The sequence below is a fragment of the Pteropus medius genome, unplaced genomic scaffold (assembly GCF_902729225.1).
Source record: "Pteropus medius unplaced genomic scaffold, Ma_sr-lr_union100, whole genome shotgun sequence".
Lineage (NCBI taxonomy): Eukaryota > Metazoa > Chordata > Mammalia > Chiroptera > Pteropodidae > Pteropus > Pteropus medius.
The window spans coordinates 92024-117591 of record NW_024351072.1 but is presented as its reverse complement, the minus strand read 5'-3'; the positions used below and the strand labels follow the sequence as shown (position 1 = coordinate 117591).

The following is a 25568-nucleotide window of genomic DNA, read 5'->3' as shown; positions in this document are numbered from 1 at the left end:
TAGTTGACCACCCCACCGTGGCATACAAGGGCGAAGAACAATAAAAAGGCTCTTGTTTGATGAAAAGTTTGAAGCCCAGAATCCCTAGGAGATGATATCAAAGGCTTTTAGATGTCCTCATCTGGGTTCCAAAATCAAGATAGGATAGTCTTTGAAGGTGAAAAGCACAATCGTGTTTCCCTGTGTTTGGATCATCCTAACCTTACATTTTCCTAGGAAAATCTGATATTCTCAGTAAAGCAACTTTCCTATCTGGTGCTCTAAATGGGGGCCTAATGCCATAAGGAGAGAGTTGCTTCTTCCAAACAAGAGTTCTTCATCAGCAACTTTAGAATGCTCATATTAACAGAGGGGATACAGATGGATCAAAAGTCTTTTTGTTGTAGCTTTGGAACGTATTGCCCGCATACTTAGGTGCACATGCCTGTGAATTTATTTTTCTTTTCCTCCTGTGCCTGGCTCTGACCCTATTCATGTGGTTCTACCTGGCAGCTCTGGTGAAAAGGCCCTGGGTTGCTTTGCATAACTTGCAGGTAGATTAAGAATAATGACTTGAAATCCCCACTTACTGTATTTCCTCGGATGAGAAACAGTTGAAATTGGTGTAGGCGGACTCCCACCCCTGGGAGAAGTTTCCTGCTGTCTCTGGTCCTCTGGCCAGCCTATCAAAGCTCACAGCCCTAAGGGCCCTGGGCAGCCCTGGTCAGGTGAGAATGAGGAAAAGCCAGAGATTTTTGGCTCCACACCCTCCATTTATACTCTACTGGGCACAATGAACCTTTCTCATTAGAAGGAATATCCAGAGTATAGTGAGGATGAATGGTACAAAGTACTAGTTACTCTTGGATCTTCCTGCTTTGGAACATCTCTCCATTTGGGGTTGGGCAAAAGTCCCTGCCTCCTGCAACCCAGGATTTATGAATCAGGCTGGAATGGAGCACAGAACAAGCAGGAAAAATTTCCCCTGCAAATCTTACTGGTTATTCTGAATAAAAGGCTAAAGAAAGTCCTGACAATGGCCTACAGTTCCCAACATGATCTGAGTACCCCCATCCCTCCCAACTTACTGCTCAGACTCCATCACCTACTGCCTTCTCCATTTTCACCATTCTCACTACAGCCACACGTGTTTCCTTGCATTTCAACTGTCAGGTATATACCTAGCTCAGGGCCTTTACACTTGCTGTTCCTTCTGCCTGGAACAATCTCCCCTGAGATCTATTCTTATGGTTCATGCCTTACCTCTCTTCAGATCTTTGCTAAGATGCCACCTGCTCATTGAGGCCTTTCTTAGCTACCTCATCTAAAATTGCAACCCTCTCTCCTTCTCTAATTTAGTTTTACTTTAGCACTTAGCTCTACCTGAGATACTAGATTTTACTTATTTATACCATTGCTTTTATCCCACCACCAGATCATATGGTCTATGAGGGCAGAGACTTTTGTTCATTTTTCTGTCCCAAGCCTCCAGAAAGGTCAGGTGCTCTATAAATATGTGTTAAATACACAAACGGATTTATTCTTTCATAGATGAAGAGCTTACCTACTTTGTAGGTTGTTGTGTGGATAGAGATGATTAGAAAGTAGAAGGTGATTGAAAGCTAAAAGCTCTATATAACTCTTGACATCAAATCACCCTGTTCCCAACCCCACTAATACAGCAAGTCCTAGAAGTGAAGTCTACCAACTAAGTGCCAGGCATTTCTAATGAAGAGCTTTCTCAAGCTTATTGCAGATTTCCCAGAGTCCACCGTACACCAAATTAGGAGTTACTATTGGCAAATTTGGAGTTACTATTTATTGTGCCAAGCACTGCTAAGCATTTCATGTGCATTCTCTCACTTAATCCTCACAACAAACCTTAGCGTAGGTATATTTGACAGATAAAGAACCTTGAGGCTCAGAGAAGTTGGGCAGTATGTCCAAGGTCTTCCTGTTTAAGCAGCAAAATGAAGTTTTGATCATAAGTCTGTCTGATATACTTTTCCACCAGAGTAGGAAAAAGGACTTTTAAAAAAAAATAATTAAGTTTATTGGGGTAACATTGGTTAATACAATTATATAATTTTCAGGTGTACATTATCATTTGACATCTGTATATCCTATTGTTTACCACCCAAAGCCCAGTTTCCTTCAGCTACCATATATTTTATCCCTTTATGCCTCCTCCTCCTACCCTATATTTAACCCCCTTTATCACATCGACCTCCCATCTCCTCCCCTGCCCCACTAGTAACCAATACTCTATAGTCCTATGGTAACCACTAGTCTATTCTCCATGTCCAGGAGTCTCTGTTTGTTTGTCCTGTTTCTTTGTTGCTTTTAGGTTTATATCCCACATATAAGTGATATCATGAGATTTTCAGCTATTTTTGTCAGGCTTATTTCACTTAGCATGATTACCTCGAGGTCAATCCATGTTATCACAAATGGCAGTATTTCAGCTCTTCTTATGGCTGAGTAATATTCCATCGTATATATGTACCACAGCTTCTTTAGCCAATCATCTATCACAGGATACTTCGGTGGCTTCCATGTCCTGGCCACTGTGAATAATGCTGCTATGAACATCGGTGTGCAAATATCTTTTTGAATATGGGTTTTCAAGTCTTTGGGGTAAATACCCAGTAGAGGGATTGCTGGATCATATGGTAGATCAATTCTTATTTTTTTGAGGAACCTCCATACTGTTTTCCATAGTGGCTGTACCAATTTGCAGTCTCACCAGCAGTGTATGAGGGTTCCTTTTTCTCCGCATCCTCTCCAACATTTGTTATTACTTGTCCTGTTGATTATAGCTATTCTAACGGGTGTGAGATGGTATCTCATTGTGATTTTGATTTGCATTTCCCTAGTAGCTAGCAATGTTAAGCATCTTTTCATATATGTGTTGGCCATTTGTATATCCTCTAGGGAGAAGTGTCTGTTCAGGTCCTCTGCCCATTTTTCGATTGGATCATTTGTGTTTTTTTTTGTTGTTATTGAGTTGTATGAATTCTTTGTATATTTTGGATATTAGGCTCTTATCGGAGGTGTTGCTTGCAAATATATTTTCCCATTCGGACGGTTGTCTCTTCTTTTGCTGAGCAGAAGCTTTTTAGTTTGATGTAGTCCCATTCATTTATTTTTGCTTTTACTTCCCTTGCTTTTGAGATCAAATTCATAAAATCCTCTTTAAGTCCAAGGTCCCTGAGTTTAGTTCCTGTTTTCTTCTATGCATTTTATTGGGAAAAAGGACTTTTTGATGGCAAAAATCATAAAGAGTTTACTATCAATGAAAAATGGAAATTCAAAAGATTTTAAGGTATTGCAGTGTGGATCAAACCTGATGTAAGAAGGCTTGTGTGTTTGTGGGGAGGGAATAGGTACACTTATACATTGCCAGTGGGCACAATAATTGGTTTATTCTCTTCAGAAACACAATTCGGCAACAAGAATATACAAATAAGTTCTTTATGAGAGAAAAATTGGAAAATTCCCACTGCCTAACACACAGTTAAAATTATTTTATAATAAAAATAAAGAATTGTTATTAAACCCCAGTGAACAAAAAGACACAAAGTAGAAAATGAAAGTTACCCCTACACCCCCATAATGCCCATTTCTATTTCCTCAAAGATCATTTACCATTGATAACAGTTTTGTGCATATAGTTCTAGATGCCTGTTGATTCTGAGCATCCAATAACATGTAATGGGCTAAGCCATCCATGATAGAGTAGCACAATAAGATACTGTTTCCTCAGAGTGAGGATATGAAGCAACATTGTGTAAAAATTACAAAACACGTTGGAGCTACATGAAAGTCAGCTGCTTGCACAATGATAAAAAAGGAAGAAATTGCCTGATGGAGATAGTTGAATTTGAGGTGTCTAAGGCTGCCTCAGTTCACAAAAGAAAAAAAAAACACTGACACCAAGTTGAGAGGGAGAAAATCTTAGCACTGATGCATCCAGTGAGGCAGAGAGAGAACTGAGCTGGCTACTCAGAAAACCTGGGTTCCTGTCTCCTCTGTTGTGTTGGACTGTCCTTACCCATTTCTAGGCCCCTGTATCCTCATCTATAAAGTAAGGGGCTTCATTAGATGATATCTAGGGACCATTCAAATGCTACAAAGTCTGTGATTATGTGGCAGATTAACTATTAGGGCTGACAAAATACATCAAATAATACAGAAAGTTTAGAAAAAAGGTATGCTTCTATGGGCTTCATGAGCTTGACTGTTGGACTTCTTCCTTAAAAGGAATAATGGTCTCTATAGGAAGACACAGTCCCTGATCTCAAGGAATCTAGAATCTGGTGCTCCTCTCTGGCTAACTGAAAGAGCCAATCGGATAGAAGGTTGAAATAAAGTAAGCTGAGGCAGAAGGCTAGCCTGCTTCTTTTTATTTTAAAGGGAGGCCTGAAATCTTTTTACCATCTTCTGCCACACTCCTTGTGCACATCACTGGGCTTGTTAGACAATCCCACTTCCTTCTGTGGACCTTCATCTTAATTCAGGATCTTTTTTTTTTTGACTCGTGAGCTGCCTGTGCCCTAAAAGCCAGCCCAAGGGGGTCCAGTTGAATTGAACTTGAATATCTATAGCATTCCTGGCCCTGTGCTAAGAATCAGGGCTGCATTATGACTTCTGTGGACCCTAGGTGCTGGTAAGATTTGTGCTTAGGAGGGAAAGCTTCTCCAAGGGTGTAGACAGGGATCTGAGAGATCTGGATGATCCTATTGCCTGACTCATTCCTTTTCTGACATTATATACCATCTATGGCTGCAATTAAGTGAGTTTGGTTTTCAACAGCAGTTTGTAAAATCAGCCTCATTACTTTCTAGTCACACCTTGAGGTCTCCCAGAGAGGAGTGAACAGACCACATGTTCTAATCACTAATTATTTTTCAATTAACTAAACTTGCCTCTCAAGTAAGGGTCTGGAAGGAAGTGAGTGTGTATGTATTTGTGGTGTCTATGTACCCACACACATTTGAGCATGTGCCTCTACAGTACAAAGCCCAATCTCAAGTGATGTTTGCATTAGTCATTCATTTAATTTCAGCTCCACCTCTTATCTCCTCCACTGTGGAGATAATTGGGAGTTGACTCTAGTTTGAATCCCAATCAAAAATGTTAGAAATGGACTCCAGAAGCAGAGCTATAAACTCCACTGTTGTGTGCTGCCTTTATCCAGAGGATTTAAACAGAAGTCTGCTTGTTTTTCTCTGTGTGCTCTTTTTCTATTAAACAGAGTTGGGAGTATCAAGACCGCTGGGTGCACTACACAAAGTTGATAGAGACAAAAGATGTGGTACACAGCTTCCACTACATCTACTCTGTACGCTGGAGCATCCCAACCGCTAACACACCCACGGCACTAGGCTCTGCCTCTGCCTTCTTCACTATCAAGTTCAACAAAAACAAACCTCCGGTAAGCTCTTCCTTTCCTGCCTGCTCCCTTTGATAAGACTTCAATGAGAATAGAGACTTCTCTTGTCAAGATCATTGATGACCCTTTCTTTGTAAAACATAATAGTCATATTTCTGTCCTCGTCCTGCTTGGCCTCTCTGCAGCACTTGCCATAGCTGATCACTCCTTTCTCTACGAAACATTCTATTTGCCTTCTAGGACAACATACTGTCCTGGTTTTTCTCCTGCTTCATTGACCGTTCCTTCTCAGTCTCTACTGGTTTCTCCTCCCACTAACCTCTTTGTATTAGAATGTCACAAAATGTGGGTCTTGGACCTCTTCTCTATACTCGCTGCCTTGATGATCATATCCCGTCTCCTGGCTTTAAATGCCACCTCTAGTTTATGAGCCCCAAATTTATATCTCCGGCTCAGACCTCTGCCACTTGCAGGTTTAAGAAACCTCACTTATTGTAACCAGAATTGAACTTCCAATTTCCCCTTCTAAAGCTGACCTGCAGTCTCCCTCATCTCAGCCGATGGCCAAAATCTTTGGCATCATCCTTGACTCTCTCACATCCTTCATTGAATCCATTAGGAAATCCTGTTGGCCCTACTTTCAAAAATAGGCCCTGAATCTAACAACTTCTTACCATTCCAGTTCGACCACCACCATCATCTCTTACCAAGATGATTTCCATAGCCTTCTAACTGGTTCCTCTGCTTCCACCCTTGCCCTCATCATGTAATGAATTTATGTCACTCCTCTATTTAAATACTTTCCAGCATGTTTCTTGAACTCCACTGGGGATCTTGTTAAAAGGAAGATTCTGATTCAGCAGGTCTGGGCTAGGGCTTGAGATTCTGCATTGCTAAGAAGCTCCCAGACCAGGCAGATGCTGCTGGTCCACAGACTACACTTTCTGAGTAGTAAGGGCCAAAAGACCTTGTGTGCTCTGGTCCCTTGTTATTTGTTTTCCCTGCTCTCACCTCCTACACAGCACTTTCTCCCCGCTCCCACCTGCCAATGCTTTTGCTTTTTTTCTGTAACATTTTATCAACTTCTGATATTCTATATAATTTATTATCTTGTTAGTGTCTTCTCGCCCTACCAGAATGTAAGTTCCATGAAGGCACAAATTTTTATCTTGCTGAAAAACAAGGGCTGGCAAATAGTAGGCACTCATTAAATACTTGAAGGAATGATTGCTTGTAGTCACTAGATAGACCATGAATATGAAATATGTTGATCGCTGGTAAGAAAAGAGTCAAAATAACATCCATGAATCCAGGCATAGGGTTCTCAGAGGAGCAATGTTGATACCAAACATAATGCCTAGAACACAGCAGACATAAAAATATCATATCCCCTTTGTTTTTCATCCTTTCACAAGTTATTTGAGCCTTTGCCTGACTCTAAGGCTTTATATATGACCACATAATGAGTCAACTATATCCTGTATTTGTCCTATCCTAGTATAAACTTATCTATTCAGAGATTTTGGGACCCAGAGTAATCTAAGGAGGTAAAATACATGGTGCTCTCACTTCTCCTGGTCATACATCCCACCATCAGCTGTCTTGTTAACTGGCAAGGTTAGAGATCAGAATGTTAGGCTTGTGGAGGTAAGCAAGACCATAAACCAGTGACCATACAAATAGAGAGCTTGAGAAAAGGGCTTTTGCTCAGAATTCTCAGTGTAATTCTGGAAGGGCAAATGGGTGGTAACCATTCAGACAATATTACAACCTACATTTTATGCTGCTTTAAAAATGTTTTCGAACTTTGTTCATCTATATTATTTCATTCTTATGCCATTCCTGTCGGTTGAGTAAACTGGAGCATGTAAAGAAGGTAAAATGACTTACTCAAGCTCCTGTTAATGAGGAACACAAGCCTCTCCTACTTGTTTCCAGTTCTTTGGCGATTCCTTACCTGATCTTAGCCAAAAGGCTGAGAAGCGATGCCTTGGTGATTCTTAAGGTATTCGTTGCCAAAAAGATCTTTTGGAGGACAGAGGTTTGAAGTGACAAAGAACTACCACCTACAGACTCCCAATTCACAAGGAAGATGAATTCTAGAAATTTAAGAGTATATATATGGACAAGTGTAGGAATAGGAGGAATCATGAGTTGGTATGACTGGTCTGGACTGACCATTGTTCTTTTCTTTCTTAGGATGCACCCGTTGATGTCTCTTTTATCTTTGAGGGCCAGTCATTAGTTCACAGGTAATGAACACTTGGAGACTTATTTTAACACGGTGGTGGAAAAAGGTCATTATACTCTGGGAATCCAGCAAGTCCACAGCCACAGATAATTCACATAACAGTCACTTTTCTCCTTTGGGCCACCTACCTCATTAGGATTGACTGAAAGGAGGATTCTGCCATTGTTCTAGAATTTTTTTAGTGTCTCATTTTTCGATGATTAGAAACTTGGGGATTAGTTGCTGGAGTAGGATGGGGGCAAAGCGGGTCACATCTGTTGTTTCTATGGGAAAATTCACAATTATATGGAATTAAATCATGTATAATAATCCCTTTTGTTTAGCAACTCTTAAAGAATCTTTACATATAAACTATTTTATTGATTGGGACTAAGGAATAGATAGAGACAGCCTTTCCCCTCTACTCTCAAAAAGCTTTTTGCTCACTAGGAATATAAGAGTAAACAGGGAATCGATCGCTGGCTCAGTGTTTTATTTTAAAAGCTTTTGGTGTGTTTGTTTTTCTTTCTCTACAGACCAGGAAAGACTCGCTTTCGAGAAAAATGGACGAGGGACCTTGTTGAGGCCAAACATATTTTAATGGAGTCAAATCCCTTCTAATTCAATTATGTCTGATTCTTACTGAATGTTTTAGGATTGGATTTCTAATCAGAATGTATTAAAAATACGACACTGCACATCAAACCACAGAATATTTATTGAATAATAAACATGTGGCACACAATCCAGCTGTATTTATTTTGCATTCATTAATTTTCCATTTGGCAACTTACATCACGCTAGCAGAGTAACCAGTAAGTTCTATTTTCTAAAAGGTTTTTTCCACCACTATCTGCATCATTCAGAGTCTTACAGATATAGAAGCTGAGTTTAGAGACCTGCTAAAATTCACCTGTCAGACCAACTGAGACTGGCACTTTGGCTGCTTGTTTCCCCATCTGAGCCTAAGTCTCCACCCAGACACCCCTCTTTATGGCACAACTGGGGAACAGAAAAATGGTAACAGTTCTACGGCTCGTAATATAACCAATCTGAAGGGTTTCTCTACTAACAGATCCCTTCGTTTACTGCAAATTTAGCCCCATCATTAAACAATACATTCTGGAACTCTGAAGCCTGGAATGCTGCCTGCCACAATACATCATCACAACCTTGATGGCAGGAAGGTGGCTTGAGGACTGGGGGCAATGAAATAAGGAAGGCTCAGTCACCACCCTTACTTATTTCTTGTCTTCTTCCCATCCTCACACCAGATTATCACTTGTTCCTACCATCCCTGTGAGGCTGTCTTGCCTGGCTGCAAAGTTTTAAAACACCAAAGACAGAATTACATTATGAGTGATTACTTACTGGTACATCAGAATACATATTCACATAGACAAGCACTGGAAGGGAACACAGAATCCTAAAGACAATTGATGTGGTAAGACAATGGATAATTTTTCTTTCTTCTTTTTTTAACTGTTACATTTATGCAATAAATAAATAAAAGGGGGAAAAATCTTAGAGCAATAGGCGAGGAGGTAGGAAACTAGGTAAGTCTCCTTGAAGAATAACAGATAGAACATTTCAAATACAATAACCCTCCTATTAGACTTGTGGCTCACGTAATTAAACAGTTTGAAGCAGTAACTCTCATGTACTGAAAATAAAATACTTTAAGCTCTTTCATTCTTCTTCCTTTTTCCAAAGAATATGTTACTGAAGCTGTTCTTTGGCAGATCTTTTCTGAAAAATTATTGATGAATGAAATGAATTAATATATATATTTTTTTTACTTGACAAGCATTTGTTGAGTATTTACTCTGTGGAGGAGACAGGCAAATCCAATGAAAATCAACAATATTCATATATCACAAAATCGTTGCATTTAAATTACCTTGCCTACTGAAAACAGGAGAACAAATTCATTCAGTCTCCAGGAGCCAATAACAATAATTTTCTTAGAGAGCAAATTCTTAAATGGTGATTATAAATTTAGGTTTTATTACACAGGGAAGTAGATGGATTAACACTCACAAATTGGGGACCTAGTTTCCTTTTAACTTTTAGGAATAATAGATTTCTTAGGCTAGGCAGCAATGATAATACATAGAAATCAGTTCAAATTCAAGGGTCCTAACTGTTACATGTCAACTGGCTGTTTAGTTCATTAGTTATGAGTTAAAGGTAGACATTTTCCTAGAACATGTGCTAAATAGTAAACTTCTGATCTATGCTTTAAAATTTGACTGCCTTATTTTAAAACTTTGAAAAAACCCACTTTAAACTATTATAAGTAGAGAGGAGAGGGCATTTTATAACAGCAGAGTCAGAATTTCCCCATAACCCAGGTAATTAAAATTTATGCTAGGCACATAATAATAATGCAGCTCAAAACAAAGACAACCAGAACTTCCACTGTCCCCTCCCCCTTTCACTCTTGTGACCTAACAACTAAAATTGAACAAAATGAAAAAGATCATGATCTCACAGTCCCAGAATATTCCATTTCTCCCAAACTTAAAAGTCAATAGTAGGCATAAAAAAGTTAAAGATTAAACTGAATGACAGATGTAAAAAATAAACTGAAAACTTTAACAATGTTTATAATAAAATCTGCCTATTACATACAGGACGGACAAAAAATGTTTAATATCATTTTAGCTTCATCCGCATGAAACAGGTAAGTTAAAACATGATTCATTATATTTTTCCCTATTAAACTCCTGATCACAGTTGACTCCCATTCATTTCTAGTATTAAAATTATGATCTAAGCACAGCTTAGATGGAAATAATGTACTTACATTGGCACAACAGACTTTCCAATAGTTTAAATTCGAAAAAACACATTTTTAAGTAACCTATTAAGAATTTTTAAAACTCATGTTCACATTTCAATTCAACAAGTCTGTGGGATAGTTTTTCTTTTTGGTTTGTTGGTTTTGGGGCACAGGTAGGAGATAAAACTGAAATACATGATTTCCGGTGCAGATTATATATTGTATACTACAAGTCAATCTTCAAATTCCAGATTTGCTTTTTTCAGCAATACCTTCATTTTGTTAACAAAACTGGCCTCCTGTATGTTTCTATCAAGTCCATTTATGACACATCCAATATAGAGGAATGATAATTTCCCACAAGTTCATTTGGGGGGTGTGTCATGTCGAGCTAAGAGCAACACTGTCCCATGATATGAGAGTTAAGTTTCTTATCTCACTGACACTTTCTCTCAATGTCACCTCCCCCAATACAGTAGGATTTCATTCATAATTTGGATGTTTAAACCAGGAAATTTTATGGTCAATCCAAAATAACCCAAAGAACTTGCTAAAGTTATATTGAAGGACTGAAAGAATTAAATAGAAGGCACAGTAGCACTGTAAAGCTTTTTCAGATCAAAATCTTTTTGTATGTATATATGGAACCGAGACTTTCTTTTATGTTGTTAAAAACGTCTGCCGAACAATCCAAAACTCCTTATTTGTCATCTTTCCCTTTAGTTTTTCTGTATACCATCTCTCGAAAACTGGCCAGAATCTTGTTTTCTCTCTTTCGTCTCTCTTCTTGGTTAAAGGATGCAAGAGCTCTCTTCTCATCGGCACTATAGATCTGGTTCTCTTTTCGCAGTCGCACAGCCTCCATTCGGCGATGCCTGGAGATAATTTTATTTTGAGCTTAATTTCTCAGCAATTATTCTCATAGTACTTCCTCACTCATCCTTTCTTAATATAGAGTGGTCTAGTTAAGAAGCTGACAAATAGAAATTGTTTTTGTAATGAGTTTGATTTTTCAAAAGATCATTTGTTTTATCTGCTGTGTCCTTTATTTTTAGTATTCAAATAATGACCTGATGTTCTGTCAATATCGTGACTGTTATTAATTTCTAATACAGCATCAGTCTAGTTCTGTTGTTTCCAGTAGAACAACCAGAAACAGGCAAATTATTAAACTTCCTAGGTGATGTGCAATTTGCCTTTGTGGAATTGATGATAAGATAAAGATTTAAGTTGTCATCAATGAGGTGGAACTTCTTCAAGGTTCAAATTTGTTGCACAACCAAAAGAACTAAGTCTCAATTCACAATTGAATTTAACTCCTTAGAATCCAGTAGCAGCTCAAAGAAAAGAAGGAATTTAGCACAAGAGTCAAATCAGGAAAGTACAGGGGCAGAGGCAAAAAGAAACTATTACATCATCTTCAAAAGGTCGCTTATTTAGAGGAAAAACTTCATGAACACCTGCCTCTTTTATGTATATGTACCCAATCCTATACAATCAGTTCAAGATGAAGTTTGAGCTATGTCTAGAAAAATAGAGAAGAGTGAGTGAGAAGAAGGGGAGAATCATTTCAGGTTAGTGTGAAGGTGGGGGAATGGCATGATGGAGAGTCAAGGAGATGACAATGTATTTAGGTTGCTCAGGGTACAGTGAGTAGTTTATCTGGAACAAGAAGTGCTATGTAAATGCTGCTGTAATAAACCTCTATGTACACGTCTCCTAGTACATGGGAAAGATTTTCTTTTGGATATCTAGGTATGGAGTTGCTGGGTCATAAAAGTATATGAATGCTCAACTTTCCAAGATAATGTCAGACTGTTTTCCAAAGTGGTTGGACCAATCTGTACTACTATTAGTAATATTTAAGAGATCCTGTACATCCATATCCTCTCGAGTGCTTGTTATTGTCAGAACTTTGAACTTTTATCTATCAAATGGATGTAAAATGGTATTTCAGTACGTTCTAAATTTCCATTTCCAATGACAATGAACATCTTTTTATGTACGTATAGTCCATATATATTTTTCTGACAAATGCCTGTTGGTGTCATTTTCCCACTTTTTTGGGGGGTTATTTACAGATATTCTTTAAATATTTTCAATGCTAACTCTTTAACAGTTGTGTGTATTGTATGATCTTATCCCAGCTTGGAACTTGTCTTTTTACTTATTTTAAGATGTCTTTTGATGAACAAAAGTTCTTACTTTTAACCTAGGCAAATATATCAATATTTTATTGTATGGTTACTGCATTTTTTTAATCTCTTTTAAGAAATGCTTCCTCCACCCCAAGATCTAATAGAGGCATGCTCATATTTTATACTGAGTGCTAAAGGACATTTAAGTCCTTAATCTAGCTACATTAATTTTTAAATATGGGGATATAATCAGGGTTCTAATTTCATCTTTTTCCATATGAATAATGATTCTTTTCCTGATCCATTTACTAAATAGTTTCTTTCTTCCCCAGTGGTATGATATGCCATTTCTTTCAAATACCTAAATTCCACAGACGTATGGCTCTGTCCCTGGGCTCTGTATTCCATTGAACAATTCATTTGTTCCTCCACACTTTCTAAACTGTTATAACCTTCACAGTAAGTCTTTATATCCGGCGGGGCGAATCTCATCTTCTTGCTCTTTCTCTTCAGAAGTGACCTGGCTATTCTTGGCCCTCTAGTCTAACATATAAATTTTAGAACCATCTAATTAAGTTTCATGAAACACTCTGTTTTGATTTAGATTGGAACTGCACTGAATCTACAGATCAATATGGGAAGAACTGGCAATTTTATATTACCTTTCTATCCGTGAACATAATCTCTCTCCATTTATTTACGTTTTCTTTAATGTCTCTTAATGATGTTTTATAGTTTTCCCTGTAGAGGTCCTGGATATCTTTTGTTAACATTTATTCCTAAGTCCTTCATATTCCCTGATATGGTTATGTTGTTTTGTTTTTATTTAATTACATTTTCCAGTTGTTTGTTGCTGGTGCATAGAAATGCAACTGGTTTTTGTGTATTAACCTTATATCCAACCATTTGTTAAACCCTATTATTTATAATTTACCTGAAGATTCTTTAGGATTTTCTATGTAAACAATCATATCGTTCACAAAATGTTATAGTGTTATGTCCTCCTTTCCAATTCTTATGCCTCTATTTTTTTTTTTTTTAATCTTACTGTGCTGGTCATCAGATAATGTTTTCAAATGTTGGTCCTCAAAATTCCAAGGTTCTGGAGGTGCTATAAATATTTGCCTCTAATTTTATTTTAAAATATTTATCTACTTTTAAAAGTTTATAGAGTTTTTAAAAATCCAAAATTCAGCTTGATTTTTTATATAGACACCCTATTCACTCACTACCCTTGTTCTTTCTGGTACTTTGCTTTCTCTTCTCTAATTTTATATTCATTTCTCCATGCTGAACCTGGTGTCTGTCATAATCCTTTCCTGCTCTTCATTCTCAGAGTCCACAGAGAACTGGAGAGTTCATGTTCTGAGTCCACAGAAAATGAGAGGCAAACTCAGAAACCAGGAAACATTGCCTTACGAAAATGCTTTCTGAGTTGGTTCCATGGTGTAACGGTCAGCACTCTGAAAATGCTTTCCTAACTACTAGAAATTTCACATTCCTCATGGGGCAGTGATAAATAGCTGAATTTACCTACATCATCCAGAGGATAAACTATCTGTACCAAAATATGAAATAAGGTACTGGAAAGACTGATTCTTTGATAAAGCTGAGTCTGAGGCTGAGTTGCATACATACTTGGAATTTTAGACAACTATATTTATACCAATAAAAACCGATATTAAAACAATATTTATACTGTACTTTTCATTAGGAATGGTCACTCAGTGAAAATCAATCACCAAATATAATTCTGGCGGTGAGAAAGAAGGAAATGATTTAATCACAGAAACTGACTTTAATGCCAAGAACATACCTGCTACCACTCATTACATAACCTGAGCACTCAAATGATGCAATTTCTTCACTTGTCAAGCCAATTTCACCTCTTCGTGGGATTCGTTTTCCAGCTTTTACATATTCAGCCATAGCTGCACCTTCACCAGGTAACAGCGCATGACCATAGCTACAAAGCAATTCAGAATTCAGAAAGATTCATTATAAAAGACTCATCATCTAAAGAAAGTACAAAAATTCATTTATTCTCAGAAAACAGTAGGAATAACAGTTGCTAAGTGGCGGCATTCTGGGAAGCCAATATGATTTACTTCAATTTAATTAGTGAACAATGCAGTGACCTACATCCTCCAGAGGATAAACTATCTGTACCAAAATACGAAATAAAAAAAGATACTGGCAACCTAACCTAAAAATGTAGAGATACTTTGGAAGAACAAAAGAACCGATGTTAGTAAACAGACTCATATTTTACAATTACGGATGAATTCATCCCTATAGGCACTGCCTTTACTGCTTCTGCCTTCCTTGAATTCCTTTCCCCTTTTCACTTAAAAAAAATACAGAAATAACATATCTCAAACTAATACACTTTTTAGACTTATAACCAATAATAACACTATATAGTAACAATTATCTATTAACTTTCATTCAAGGGGACTTTAAAAACTACCATTCCTTTATTCATCGACTGCTTCTTGAATATCTGTTAAACTCAAAGCTTGTAATACAAATATAATCTCTGTTCTGGTGGAATTTACATATTAATAAATATATAACTGCAATAAAATGTAGGATATATAATACATTGCACAAAAGAAATAGAAAATGCTGCGAGGACTAAAAGATTAAAGAGGGATAGAAATCACACCTACTTGTGGAGGGGAGGTATTAGGAATCAGGACATACCTCTTCTTTTGAAAAGGGCTTTGAAGGATGGTAAGGATTTTAAGAAGAAGAAATTGAGGGTAGTGAAGAAAACAGGGCTGGGAAAAGAAGGGAAGGCATGGTGGGGGAAGAAATAAGGTAAATAAGACACTATGTGGGAAAGTGCAGAGTAAACACAGGGACGTTTTAGTTTAGCTCAGTTGGAATCTCAGGCATAAATAAGGGAGCAGAGGGAGATAAGCTTGGAAAGGAAGTGAGGGACATACTTTTGAGGAGGTACTTTAGATGTTGTAAATAAACTGTTACCTACTTCAAAGGTTTATCGTCTTGAGAGGCAAGTGTTTTTGGAGCCTCTGGGCCAATTAAATCTGAGGGTTCTTCAGGCTCTGCACAAAAGATGTTCAGAAACATATTCACATTTAGACTAATTGGTTAAATTAATGTTTTATCTGTTCTGAAGTCGAAGTCTATCAGAAGAACCTACTTGATCGATCCTTCCAGGGATTGTCCAGAAACTCCTCTTGGGAATCTTTAGAGCTTGAATCACTGGAATCTTTTCTGCTCTTTTTAGACTTCTTTTTCTTGTATTTCTTCCTGTAATGATTATGATTTGATACAAATTGACTTAATATTCCCATGTTAAAGGGCATATTGTTTTTTCAAGGCAATTTAAGACATTAAAAGGATTTGAATTCTCAGCTTATTCAAACTTGTTAAAGAATAATTTTAATTAAAAAAATTTTCTAATTTAACCAAATCACAATTCACTATAAAAAAAGATCTCTAAAGGGAACAATGAAATACGGTTCTAATGCTATAGAAAGATAACAGAAATAAAGTGGTTTAAAAAACAGCTTCTACCAATTTGAGCATCAATAATTTTAAGTGTAATGGATTAAAAAGTATCAAACATGTATGAATACTTGGGTTCAGAATGATACTAGAATAACCGAACTCATTATTTTGAAAATTCATAAAACAAATAGTAAGCAATTATCCTGCCTTTCCTATACAAACTGTTCTTCAGGGTAACCAAATAGTTGATAAGGGTAGGTTTCGCTTATAGAATTATTCTACCTTAATAAATGAAGAAAGAAAGCCAGAATTAGACTATCACCATTTTGCAATCCCTAATGAAATAAGAGACCTAGGCAATTCATCAATGACCGTTAACATGAAAAGAGACAATCAGACATTATCTGCGTCCTGATGGAAGTACACAGCATCACCTATGAAGTATTCCCGCCAAAAACTCAAATCAAAACTCAAATCTGAATTAAGACTAGACCTAACTATCAATCTATAGGAAATACAGAGGACAAAGAACATTTTAAAAGGACACTGTAAAAATACAATCAGCAAAATCCATACTGCAGGGACCTCTATAAGACAAATGATTTGGTTTCTTCAACAAATAAATTCCAAAAACAAAAACAGAAGGGGAACCTATCTATTTAGAGATGTAAGAGACATGTCAATCAATCTCAATTTAGAGACATTATTTGGATTCTGATTTGAATAAACTGTAAAAAAATTGCTGAGAATTGATAAATTATTGTTAAATATTTTAGGTGTGATAACAGTAAAAGAATGCCTGTATTTTAGAGAAACATGCTGGTTTATGAATGAAATGATATCTGGAATAGGTTTCAAAATAATGAGGGTGGCAGTGGAGACAGCCCAAGAATTGGTAGTTTTCCAAGCTGACTGATGGTTACATGGGGGTTAATTTTACTATTTTATGTAATTTTATATATATTTAAACTTTCCCATAATAAACATTGAAAAAACTGACGATCTGCGTTTCTTCTTCTTTTCCTTTTTCTTGGCTTTCTTTGCTCTCCTTTTTGTATCTTCGTCTACAAATTAAAGCACATTATAATTAAAAAAATTAACTCTAAACCTTCAATACTTTTGAGTAGATAAATATCCAATTGCTGTTCTATTTGTCATTACACAGAAATAAATTCATTCAAACATTTATTGCTACTTGTTATGAAAGGTGCCAGGCACTGGGGACACAACTTCAAGTCACAGTATTTAGTGATACAGGGCAGGGGTCCCTATATCAGCAAAGCAGGAGGTGAGCGGCGGGTGAGCTAGCGAAGCTTCATCTGTATTTGCAGCCACTCCCCAGCACTAGCATCACTACCTCAGCTCCACCTCATATCATCAGGCATTAAGATTCTCATAGGAGCATCGGTCCCTGGTGCCAAAAAAGTTTGGGGACCACTGATGTAGGGTATTACTATTAATTTTGTTGCTTAAGATAATAGTATTGTGATTAAGCAGGAAAATGTCATTTTTGAGAGATGAATACAGAAATATTTAGGGTGGCAGTGTGATATTTGTAATTTACTTTGACTATTTCAAGCAAAAAAATCATATTTGAAACAAATGTCAAAACACTAACAATTGTTAAAATCTAGGAAATAAGTATATACTATTATACTATTTCCTTTACTTTTCTTGAGTGGTTGAGTATTTTCATAATGGAAAGCGGGGAAAACCCTATGTATACATTTGGAGGATGCTTTCCAGGAGCTCAGTCTAATGGGGGAGACAGAGGTAAAGAGATAAAGAGAATCCAGAGTGACAGGGGAAGGCTGGGGTACTCTGGGCCTACAGAGGAGTCTCAAATGCAGGCTGATTTGGGGAGGGTATTTGAGGAATGGTTGACCAGGCAAGGGTGACTCTTAAGCTAGTTCTTTTTAAAATCGGTTTTACTACAAAAGTGATGCCTGCCCACTGTTGAAATGAGTAAGACAAGCTGCATGCAGGGAGAGATTGGCATTGCAGGCAAACCTCATATCAAGTAACAAAATCAAGAGAAAGAACACGGAATATTGAGGAGACAGAAAATAGTTCTCAGGCTACAGAGGATGCTAGGAGAGAAAGTGACAGGGTATATGTGATTAGAGAGGGTTCAACCAGGGTTTGAACTTTACCCTGAAGGCTATGGAGAGCTACTGAAGGATTTTAAGTAGGGGACTGACATGCTCAGATTTGTGCTTTAAGAAAGTCCGGTCTTCCAGCAGTGAGGAAGAAAAGTGACAGTGGGGGCGAGGAAACACAGATGACATCAGAGAAAGGGGTGCCTGGTATAGTGTCCCCAGAGGAGGCACCCTCTGTCAATCATCAGCCAGGAGAGGACACAAACAAGGTGGCTTTTTGTGATGTGCCACTCACAGGGGTGTCTTCCTCAAATCAGCTGCCAGCCTGAAGGGAGTCCTTTATGGTGCGTCTTTTTGAAAAGTGCACAAAGGTGCCCACTGAGTGTGAGAATTACACAAAAGAGCTGCTCCACTGGGCTGATACAGCCCTGTACGGCTTGGTTTGGCACCTCAAGTCTCACAGCCCAGCCCTGACTTGGTTCAGTGCCACATGCCTTGTGCAACTACACACAACCAATCTGGAGTCACATTTTTTAAGTTCGAATCCCAACTGTGTGACCTTGAGGGTGGTACTTACAATCTGCTCTGTGCCTCCCTTTCCTCATCTCTAAGATGTATCCTGTGGTCACTGTGTGGACTAAATAGCAATGATGACTATCAAGCACTTAGCAGGGTGTCCGGCACAAAGTAAGTGTTCAAAAACTCTTAACTAATATTATTGTTTCTAAGAACCTTCTTCTGAATAGGCTTTAAGAAGTAAAACCAGTTTTGAAACAAGGCTCGCAGAATTATGTTGACTTTCTTACCACTGGAGTCTGTTTCGGAATCAGAGTCACTGTCACTATCGTCAGAATACTTCTTGTGTTTTCTTTTAGATGATTTTTTCTTTCTCCTTTTCTTGGACCTTTCTTTTGAATGACTAGACTTCTTCTTCTTCTTCTTTTCTTCTACATAAAATACAAATAAGAAACTAACTTCTAAAGAAGCATTTCTGGGCATCAATTTTATTATATATGAAATATGAACGAGGAAAAGATGATGGGTAAATTGAGTAAAAACAAAGTTTAATATTCAACATAAACTCATTTTGTAACTTCCCAATATAAAAAAGCTCTGTATTTAAAAGATACCTTCTGAAGTAGAAGCTGAAGTGGTGCTTTTCTTTGGCTCTTCATCCTCTACTGGTGTATGTTCATCAGAGCTGAATTTAAAGAAGATGGTTGTAAGAATCAGAAAAAGGATGAAACATGGACTATGGAGTAAAAAATATGGACTTAAATTTTTCAATGACAAATGATTGTCCACGAACCATTAAAAGCAAGCACTGGACTGCTTTTCTAAGAGTACAGTTCGAGGATAATAATATAATCATCATAATGTATTATATAACCATCATAATATAATAATCATTTACACTTGCATAATGCTTTAGACCATACGAAGTGCTATTCAAACTGAAATAAGCATGTAAGATTTACATTTTCGGAAGAAACCACAGGATAATGTAAGGAAATAGGCTCCACAGGAAAAGATGAAAGAAAGTGGAGATAAGAAGACTGAGGGAAGACGTCATAATTTATTCTATGTGTGTAAAGGACATATGGCAGAGCAGCAACTGTTCTTTCTCCCCAGAGCAAGAAGAACCTCACACACTACAGTATAAATAGATTTCAATTCGTCGTGGAGAATTTTGAAAATGAGTTATTAAAATTTTAAAATAGTTTAAAATAGGATTTCCATATCATATAATCTTTTCATCTGGAGATCAGATTTGGAATAACCCTAGAAAATTATTTTAGGGTTCTGTCTAACTCTAATTCTATTCGGGTTGTTATTATTTGTAAGAAGAAGTTTCTGATAATAATGCTTTACCACCCTGTCAAAAATTACAAAGTATACCTGTGAAATTACAAAGTATATTGTCTCAACTCAACCTAAAGTAGACACAGAAATAGAGAGAAGGAGCAGCTTATGAATAGCAAGAGAGAAAAAAATAAGGAAAAGGAAGGAGGATTAAGCCTTCAGATACTATCTGATGCAGGAAAACTAAACAAAACTATATCGGTATACTCATTATAAAAAATTCCTTTGAGAACAGAATAAAGAGCCCAGAAATAAACCTAGACATATGTGGTCAATTAATTTACAACAAAGGAGCCAAGAATACACACTGGGGAAAGGACAAGTCTTTTCAATAAATGGTGCTGGGGAAACTGGACAGCCACATGCAAAAGAGTAAAAATGGATCACTATCTTATACCATACACAAAAATTAACTCAAAATGGATTAAAGAATTGAATGTAAAACCTGAAACCACAAAACTAGAAGAAAATATAGGTGGTAAGCTACGTAACATCAGTCTTGGCAATGACTTCAGATTTGACACCAAAAGCAAAGCAACAAAAGTAAAAATAAACAAGTGAGACTACTCCAAACTAAAAACCTACACAGCAAAGGATACCATCAACAAAATGAAAAGGTAACCTACTGAATGGGAGAAAATATTTGCAAATCATATATCTGAAAAGGAGTCAATATCCAAAATATATAAAGAATGCCTATAACTCAATAGCAAAATCATCATCATCATCATCATCATCATCTGATTAGAAAATGGGCAGAGGACCTGAATAGACATTTTTCCAAAGAAGACATACAGATGGCCAACAGGTACATGAAAAAATGTTTAACATTATTAAAAATCAGAGAAATGCAAATCAAAACCACATGAGATATCACCTCACACCTGTTAGAATGGCTATTATCAAAAGGACAAGAAATAACAAGTGTTGACAAGGATATGAAGGGAACCCTTGTGCACTCTTGGTAGGATTGTAAATTGGTACAGCTGTTATGAGAAACAGTATGGAATTTCCTCAAAAAATTAAAAATAGGTCTTTTTCCCTTGTCTTGGGATTTTGTCTTTGCTTTCTCTAGTCTTTACCTTTCCTCCTCTTTAATAAACTTTCCTTTTGACCCTAAAAAATTAAAAATAGAACTACCATATGATCCAGCAATTCCTGTTCTGAATTTTTATCCAAAAAAACCCCAAAAACACTAATTTGAAAAGATATATGCACCTCCATGTTCACTGTAGCATTATTTACAACAGCCAAGATATGGAAACAACTTAAGTATCCATTGACAGATGAATGGATATAGAAAATGTGGTATATATGTATACACTCACACACACAATGGAATATTATTCAGCTATAAAAAGGAAATCTTGCCATTTGCAACAACATGGATGGACCCTTGAAGGCATTATGCTAAGTGAAATAAGTCAGACAGAGAAAGACAAATACTATATGATCTCACTTACATATGGAATCTAAAACAAACACAAACAAACAAAGCTCACAGACACAAAGAATAGACTGGTGGTTGCCAGAGGCAGAGGTTGGCAAAATGGGTGATGAGAGTCAAAGATACAAAATTTCCAGTCATAAAACAAATAAGTTATAGGGATGTAATGTACAGCATGGCAACTATAGTTAATATTGTATTGCATATTTGAAAGTTGCTAAGAGAGTACATTTTAAAAGTTCTCATTACAAGAAAAAAAATTCTGTAAGTATGTATGGTGACTAATATTAACTAGACTTATTGTGGTGATCATTTTGCAATATATACAAATATCAAATCATTATGTTGTATGCCTGAAACTAATATAATGTTGAATGTCAATTATACCTCAAAAAATTCCTTTGTAATGCTAACATCTGACATACAATCTGCTACTGGGTTGAGAAAACATAATTAGAAATAGTGTAAATGTATTTAACACCGAACCCCTCTATGAATAGGAAATTAGCACCTCCATGAATTACAATTTAAAGAGAACGATTAGCAAGCTAAAATCTACTAGAAACATGTTTTAAACCTTAGGTATGTTCAATGTTTTCAAAACTTAAGGGGTAGAATAGCATAAATCACTAGAAAGAAGAAAAATGTGAGCTGTACTTAAAGTTTTTCACTTAAAAATTTTGACAATAGACTCTGGATTTAAACAAACGTTATTTTTAAAAAATGCATTTTTAAATCACTTACTCTGGTTCTGGATTCTTTGGAGAAAGTCCCCATACTTCAGGAGCTCCCAATTCTCCAATCCTCTCTCTCTCACTTAATCTCCTAGAAGATATAAGTATGTAAATTATAACTCCATGTCTAATTCTGTTTCCTAAATATATGATCAAATTCAAAAGAGTCCAGTTAAGTCCTATTTTCTCTTACATTTAAAAAACTTCAGTCTATGGCCATGCTACTCTGAACAAGCCTGATCCCATCTGATTTCAGAAGCTAAGGAGGGTTGGGCCTGGTTAGTACCTGGATGGGAGACCACCCAGGAAGACCAGGTGGTGTAGCCGTAAAAAATAAAAAAAATAAGGGATTGTAAGTTGACAAGGTCCTTACAATCTGTGAGGTCAACCAGGGGTTACCTCATCTAAAAAAAAAAAAACAACCAAAAAAATAAAAAGACAAACAAAAACAAAAAACTTTAATAAAAACTTGGCTTAAATGTAAACTCAAATGTAAACTTATGATCTGATGTTTTGATAGCACTATCAAATAGTACAGCCTACAGACAGACTGAGAGGGCTGGGCCAGAAATGCAGCCTTGGAGACTGTCAAGTGTATTCTTTCTGTCACAGGCATGACATAGCTCCTAACTGTTCACTGTCTTCTTCAAAATGTGACAGACACAGTTTTACATTTGGAAATTACTTCATTTGTTCACATCCATTTATGAAAGTAAAGAGAAGTCTTTACTTTTGATTTGGTCCAAACTTCATTTGCAGAAACTCAGGAATAAATGAAGAAAATAAAAATGAAGCATTAGAAGTAGAGAAAAAAGGGAGCTCTGAAAATGAAAGTGAATTTTTGATAAAAATTGTACTCGATGAGATACAGGATTTTCTTTTTCTGTTTTCCCTTTAGTTCCTATTTAGAAAAGGAATACATTCTCTACTCTTGGAGATCACAAATTTTTTTTTTTTGAAAAATGACTGCCTGATAATTTATTTCTTCCAATGGCGATAAGGTACATTTACCATAATCGTATTCCATGGCACGCTTCAATTGTATGGTAATTATAAGCACACAAAAACTTCTGCCAACTACTCTTTGGCTGTTATAAGCAAATTACTAAAATGTCTGAATCTTAGTTATCCCAAATGTAAAATGAGCAAAGCAATATGGTTTTTGTGAGAATTCAGAAAGATAACTCTTCAAATTTATGTTTGTGATTTCTTCTCTTAATTTTTGCTATTACTCATAAACGAACAAAACAAAAAAATCTAAGGCTCAATTCCTAAGTTTAGCTGCTTGTGACTCCATTAAAAAAATACTTTACGAAATAAATATAATTGGTTTGATTGTCTGAATAAACGATTTTTTACTGCTTTCTTCAGGAGAAGGAGTATTATAATCATGCAGTCAGACTCAGGTTTCCCACTTGAAGAAACAGACAGCATCTAATAAGGGACATAATTATAACTAAACTTGGAATATTATGCATACAGAGAGAAGAATGCCTGACAGGCTGTAAAGAGTAAGCAGTCAAGTTCTCATCCCTGCTGCTACCTGGCCTCATTTGTACTCTTAAAATAAATTATTTATCTTCTAAATGTACAAATGCAAATTTCATCCAAGAAGTTCCAACATCTTTTGGTGAGAATTGTCTAGTAAGAAGCTGGTTGCTTTTTGATTGACGTAACTTGGGGGTAGTAGCTTTCTGAAAATTTTAATTTGGAGTGGTAGGTCTTCAACCTAACTCAGGGCCATTTTTACTGTTTCTGTTCCCTAGCAGGAAAACCTAATACCTAACACTTAAGGACTATTATGCTCTGAACACTATATCTGAAATCATTATAACTGTGAAATCATTACAACTCTGAAAACAGTCATGCTAATTTTATCCCCATTTAAATGAAGAAATGAAGCTCAGAGAGGTTAAGTAATTTGCTCAAAGTCACACAACTACTAAGTTAGCAAAGCAGGGCTTCAAACTCAGGCAGTCTGATTCTGGAGCCTGTCTTCTTCATCACTGTGTTTTATGACTGCCCATTCCCAGAACAATTCATGGGGACATCTCCCAGCTGTTGGAAACTTAATCTTATACTTTATAACTTAATACTTGAAATTTTTTTTTTAACACAGTGTGTGTACTTACTACAGTGCCTGACACATAATTTAACATTCAATAAGCATTCGGTATTGACTTAAAACCCCGTTTTCCTTCTCCTTAAACGATACATTTTCCCAGTCCAATACTCACTCTCATTAGAGGAAACCTGATCTCACCCGGACCTTACTTTTCTTGGTCAAGATTGAAACCACTTAACAAGAGCTTTCTCAACGTAGCCTAACCTACAGTTTAGCAGATCACTTTCTATGGTCATTCAATTGTCTAGTCTCAGGTTTTTCTCCTCTCCAATTTAAACCCTTAATCTCAGCCCTTCTCAACTCTAAAAAACATTTCTCTTACATATCCTGTTATCAGCTCAAACCCGTCTGATCATTCGACAAGCAATGGTTGAGTGCTGTGAATTTTGTGATTGATAAAATAGAGCTCCTCCTCTCCATGAGATCAGTCTAGTGGGGAATAAAAACATGCTCACGAATGATAACCAAGTAAATGCTATGTAATTCCGGTAGGCCATGTCCGCTACAAGCCAGGAGGCAGAAGGGGGTAGCGGGAGACCAGGATACTGTACTAAAGGGACCGAGGATGAATGAAAACCTAAGGGAAGAAAGGAGCGAATCCAAAGCATTGTCTTGGATCGAAGGAATGAAAATGGGCGCAAGACAGGCAAAGAGCGAAATGCAAAGTCAGTAGCGGGATGAATGATAAATCGAACTCGGAAAGCAGGTGGGCTCATGCAAGAGAAGGTACGTCTGTCTCACTCACTTCTGCCGCAGACTCTCCTCTCTCTCCTTATCCAGGAGGCTAGGCCATGGTTTGTCGCTCCCGTAGGGGCGTGAGTAGCCGCCATAATAGGCGGACGAGGAGGCAGAAGCGAAGGGGGTGTTCCGCGTCGCAGAGGGCCGCTCTCGAGAGCGTGACCGTGAGCGGGAGCGGTAGGGCTGGTTTCGGGAGCTTTGGCTGAAGCCACTCGGCTGATGGCTGAGGCCATTCCGATCCCCGGACCGAGAGCAGGAGTGCGAGCGAGAGCGGCGGCCCCGCGGGGAGCGGGCGGATTTGCTGGACTTGGGGCTCTTCGAGGAACTGCGACGCTTCCCCCTGGAGCCCAGGGCCTCCCTCTCTGGGCTGCGCGAACCAGACACCGGAGCCATCAGTGCCGCTGGGTCCCCAAAGCCGGAGGAAAAGGGAGAGCTCTCGCGAGCCTAGGAAGACCCAGGTTGCATTGGCTCCCAGAACCCGCTACCGCGCCACAACCCGAACCTGAGAACACCTTGGAAACAGTTCCGGGTACGTCGTCAAATACCTTCCCCGGA

General features: G+C 37.4%; 2 protein-coding genes and 1 pseudogene across 3 annotated transcripts in view; 2 read left to right on the top strand and 1 right to left on the bottom strand.

Moving 5' to 3' along the window:
• AKAP14 (A-kinase anchoring protein 14) overlaps window positions 1-8304 on the top strand; it is a 20691-nt gene extending 12387 nt beyond the window's left edge. The window contains exons 5-7 of the mRNA XM_039842464.1: window positions 5237-5416; window positions 7574-7626; window positions 8141-8304. Of these exons, the coding sequence (XP_039698398.1) occupies window positions 5237-5416; window positions 7574-7626; window positions 8141-8225 (318 nt within the window). The 3' untranslated portion in view covers window positions 8226-8304. The remainder of the gene's footprint in view (window positions 1-5236; window positions 5417-7573; window positions 7627-8140) is intronic.
• NKAP (NFKB activating protein) lies at window positions 8305-25568 on the bottom strand. 2 transcript variants are annotated; one of them, XM_039842462.1, is made up of 9 exons: window positions 25021-25568; window positions 22161-22241; window positions 19237-19307; window positions 18913-19053; window positions 17008-17071; window positions 15697-15806; window positions 15523-15598; window positions 14344-14493; window positions 8305-11264 (listed from the first exon to the last, which is right to left on the bottom strand). In XM_039842462.1, the coding sequence occupies exons 1-9, from the start codon at window positions 25404-25406 to the stop codon at window positions 11090-11092; spliced, it is 1254 nt and encodes a 417-aa protein (XP_039698396.1). In that variant the 5' UTR covers window positions 25407-25568; the 3' UTR covers window positions 8305-11089. The 2 variants fall into 2 exon arrangements, with proteins under 2 accessions (XP_039698396.1, XP_039698397.1); XM_039842463.1 differs by having other exon boundaries at window positions 8305-9353; window positions 25021-25560.
• On the top strand, window positions 22359-22477 carry LOC120586073 (uncharacterized; annotated as a pseudogene).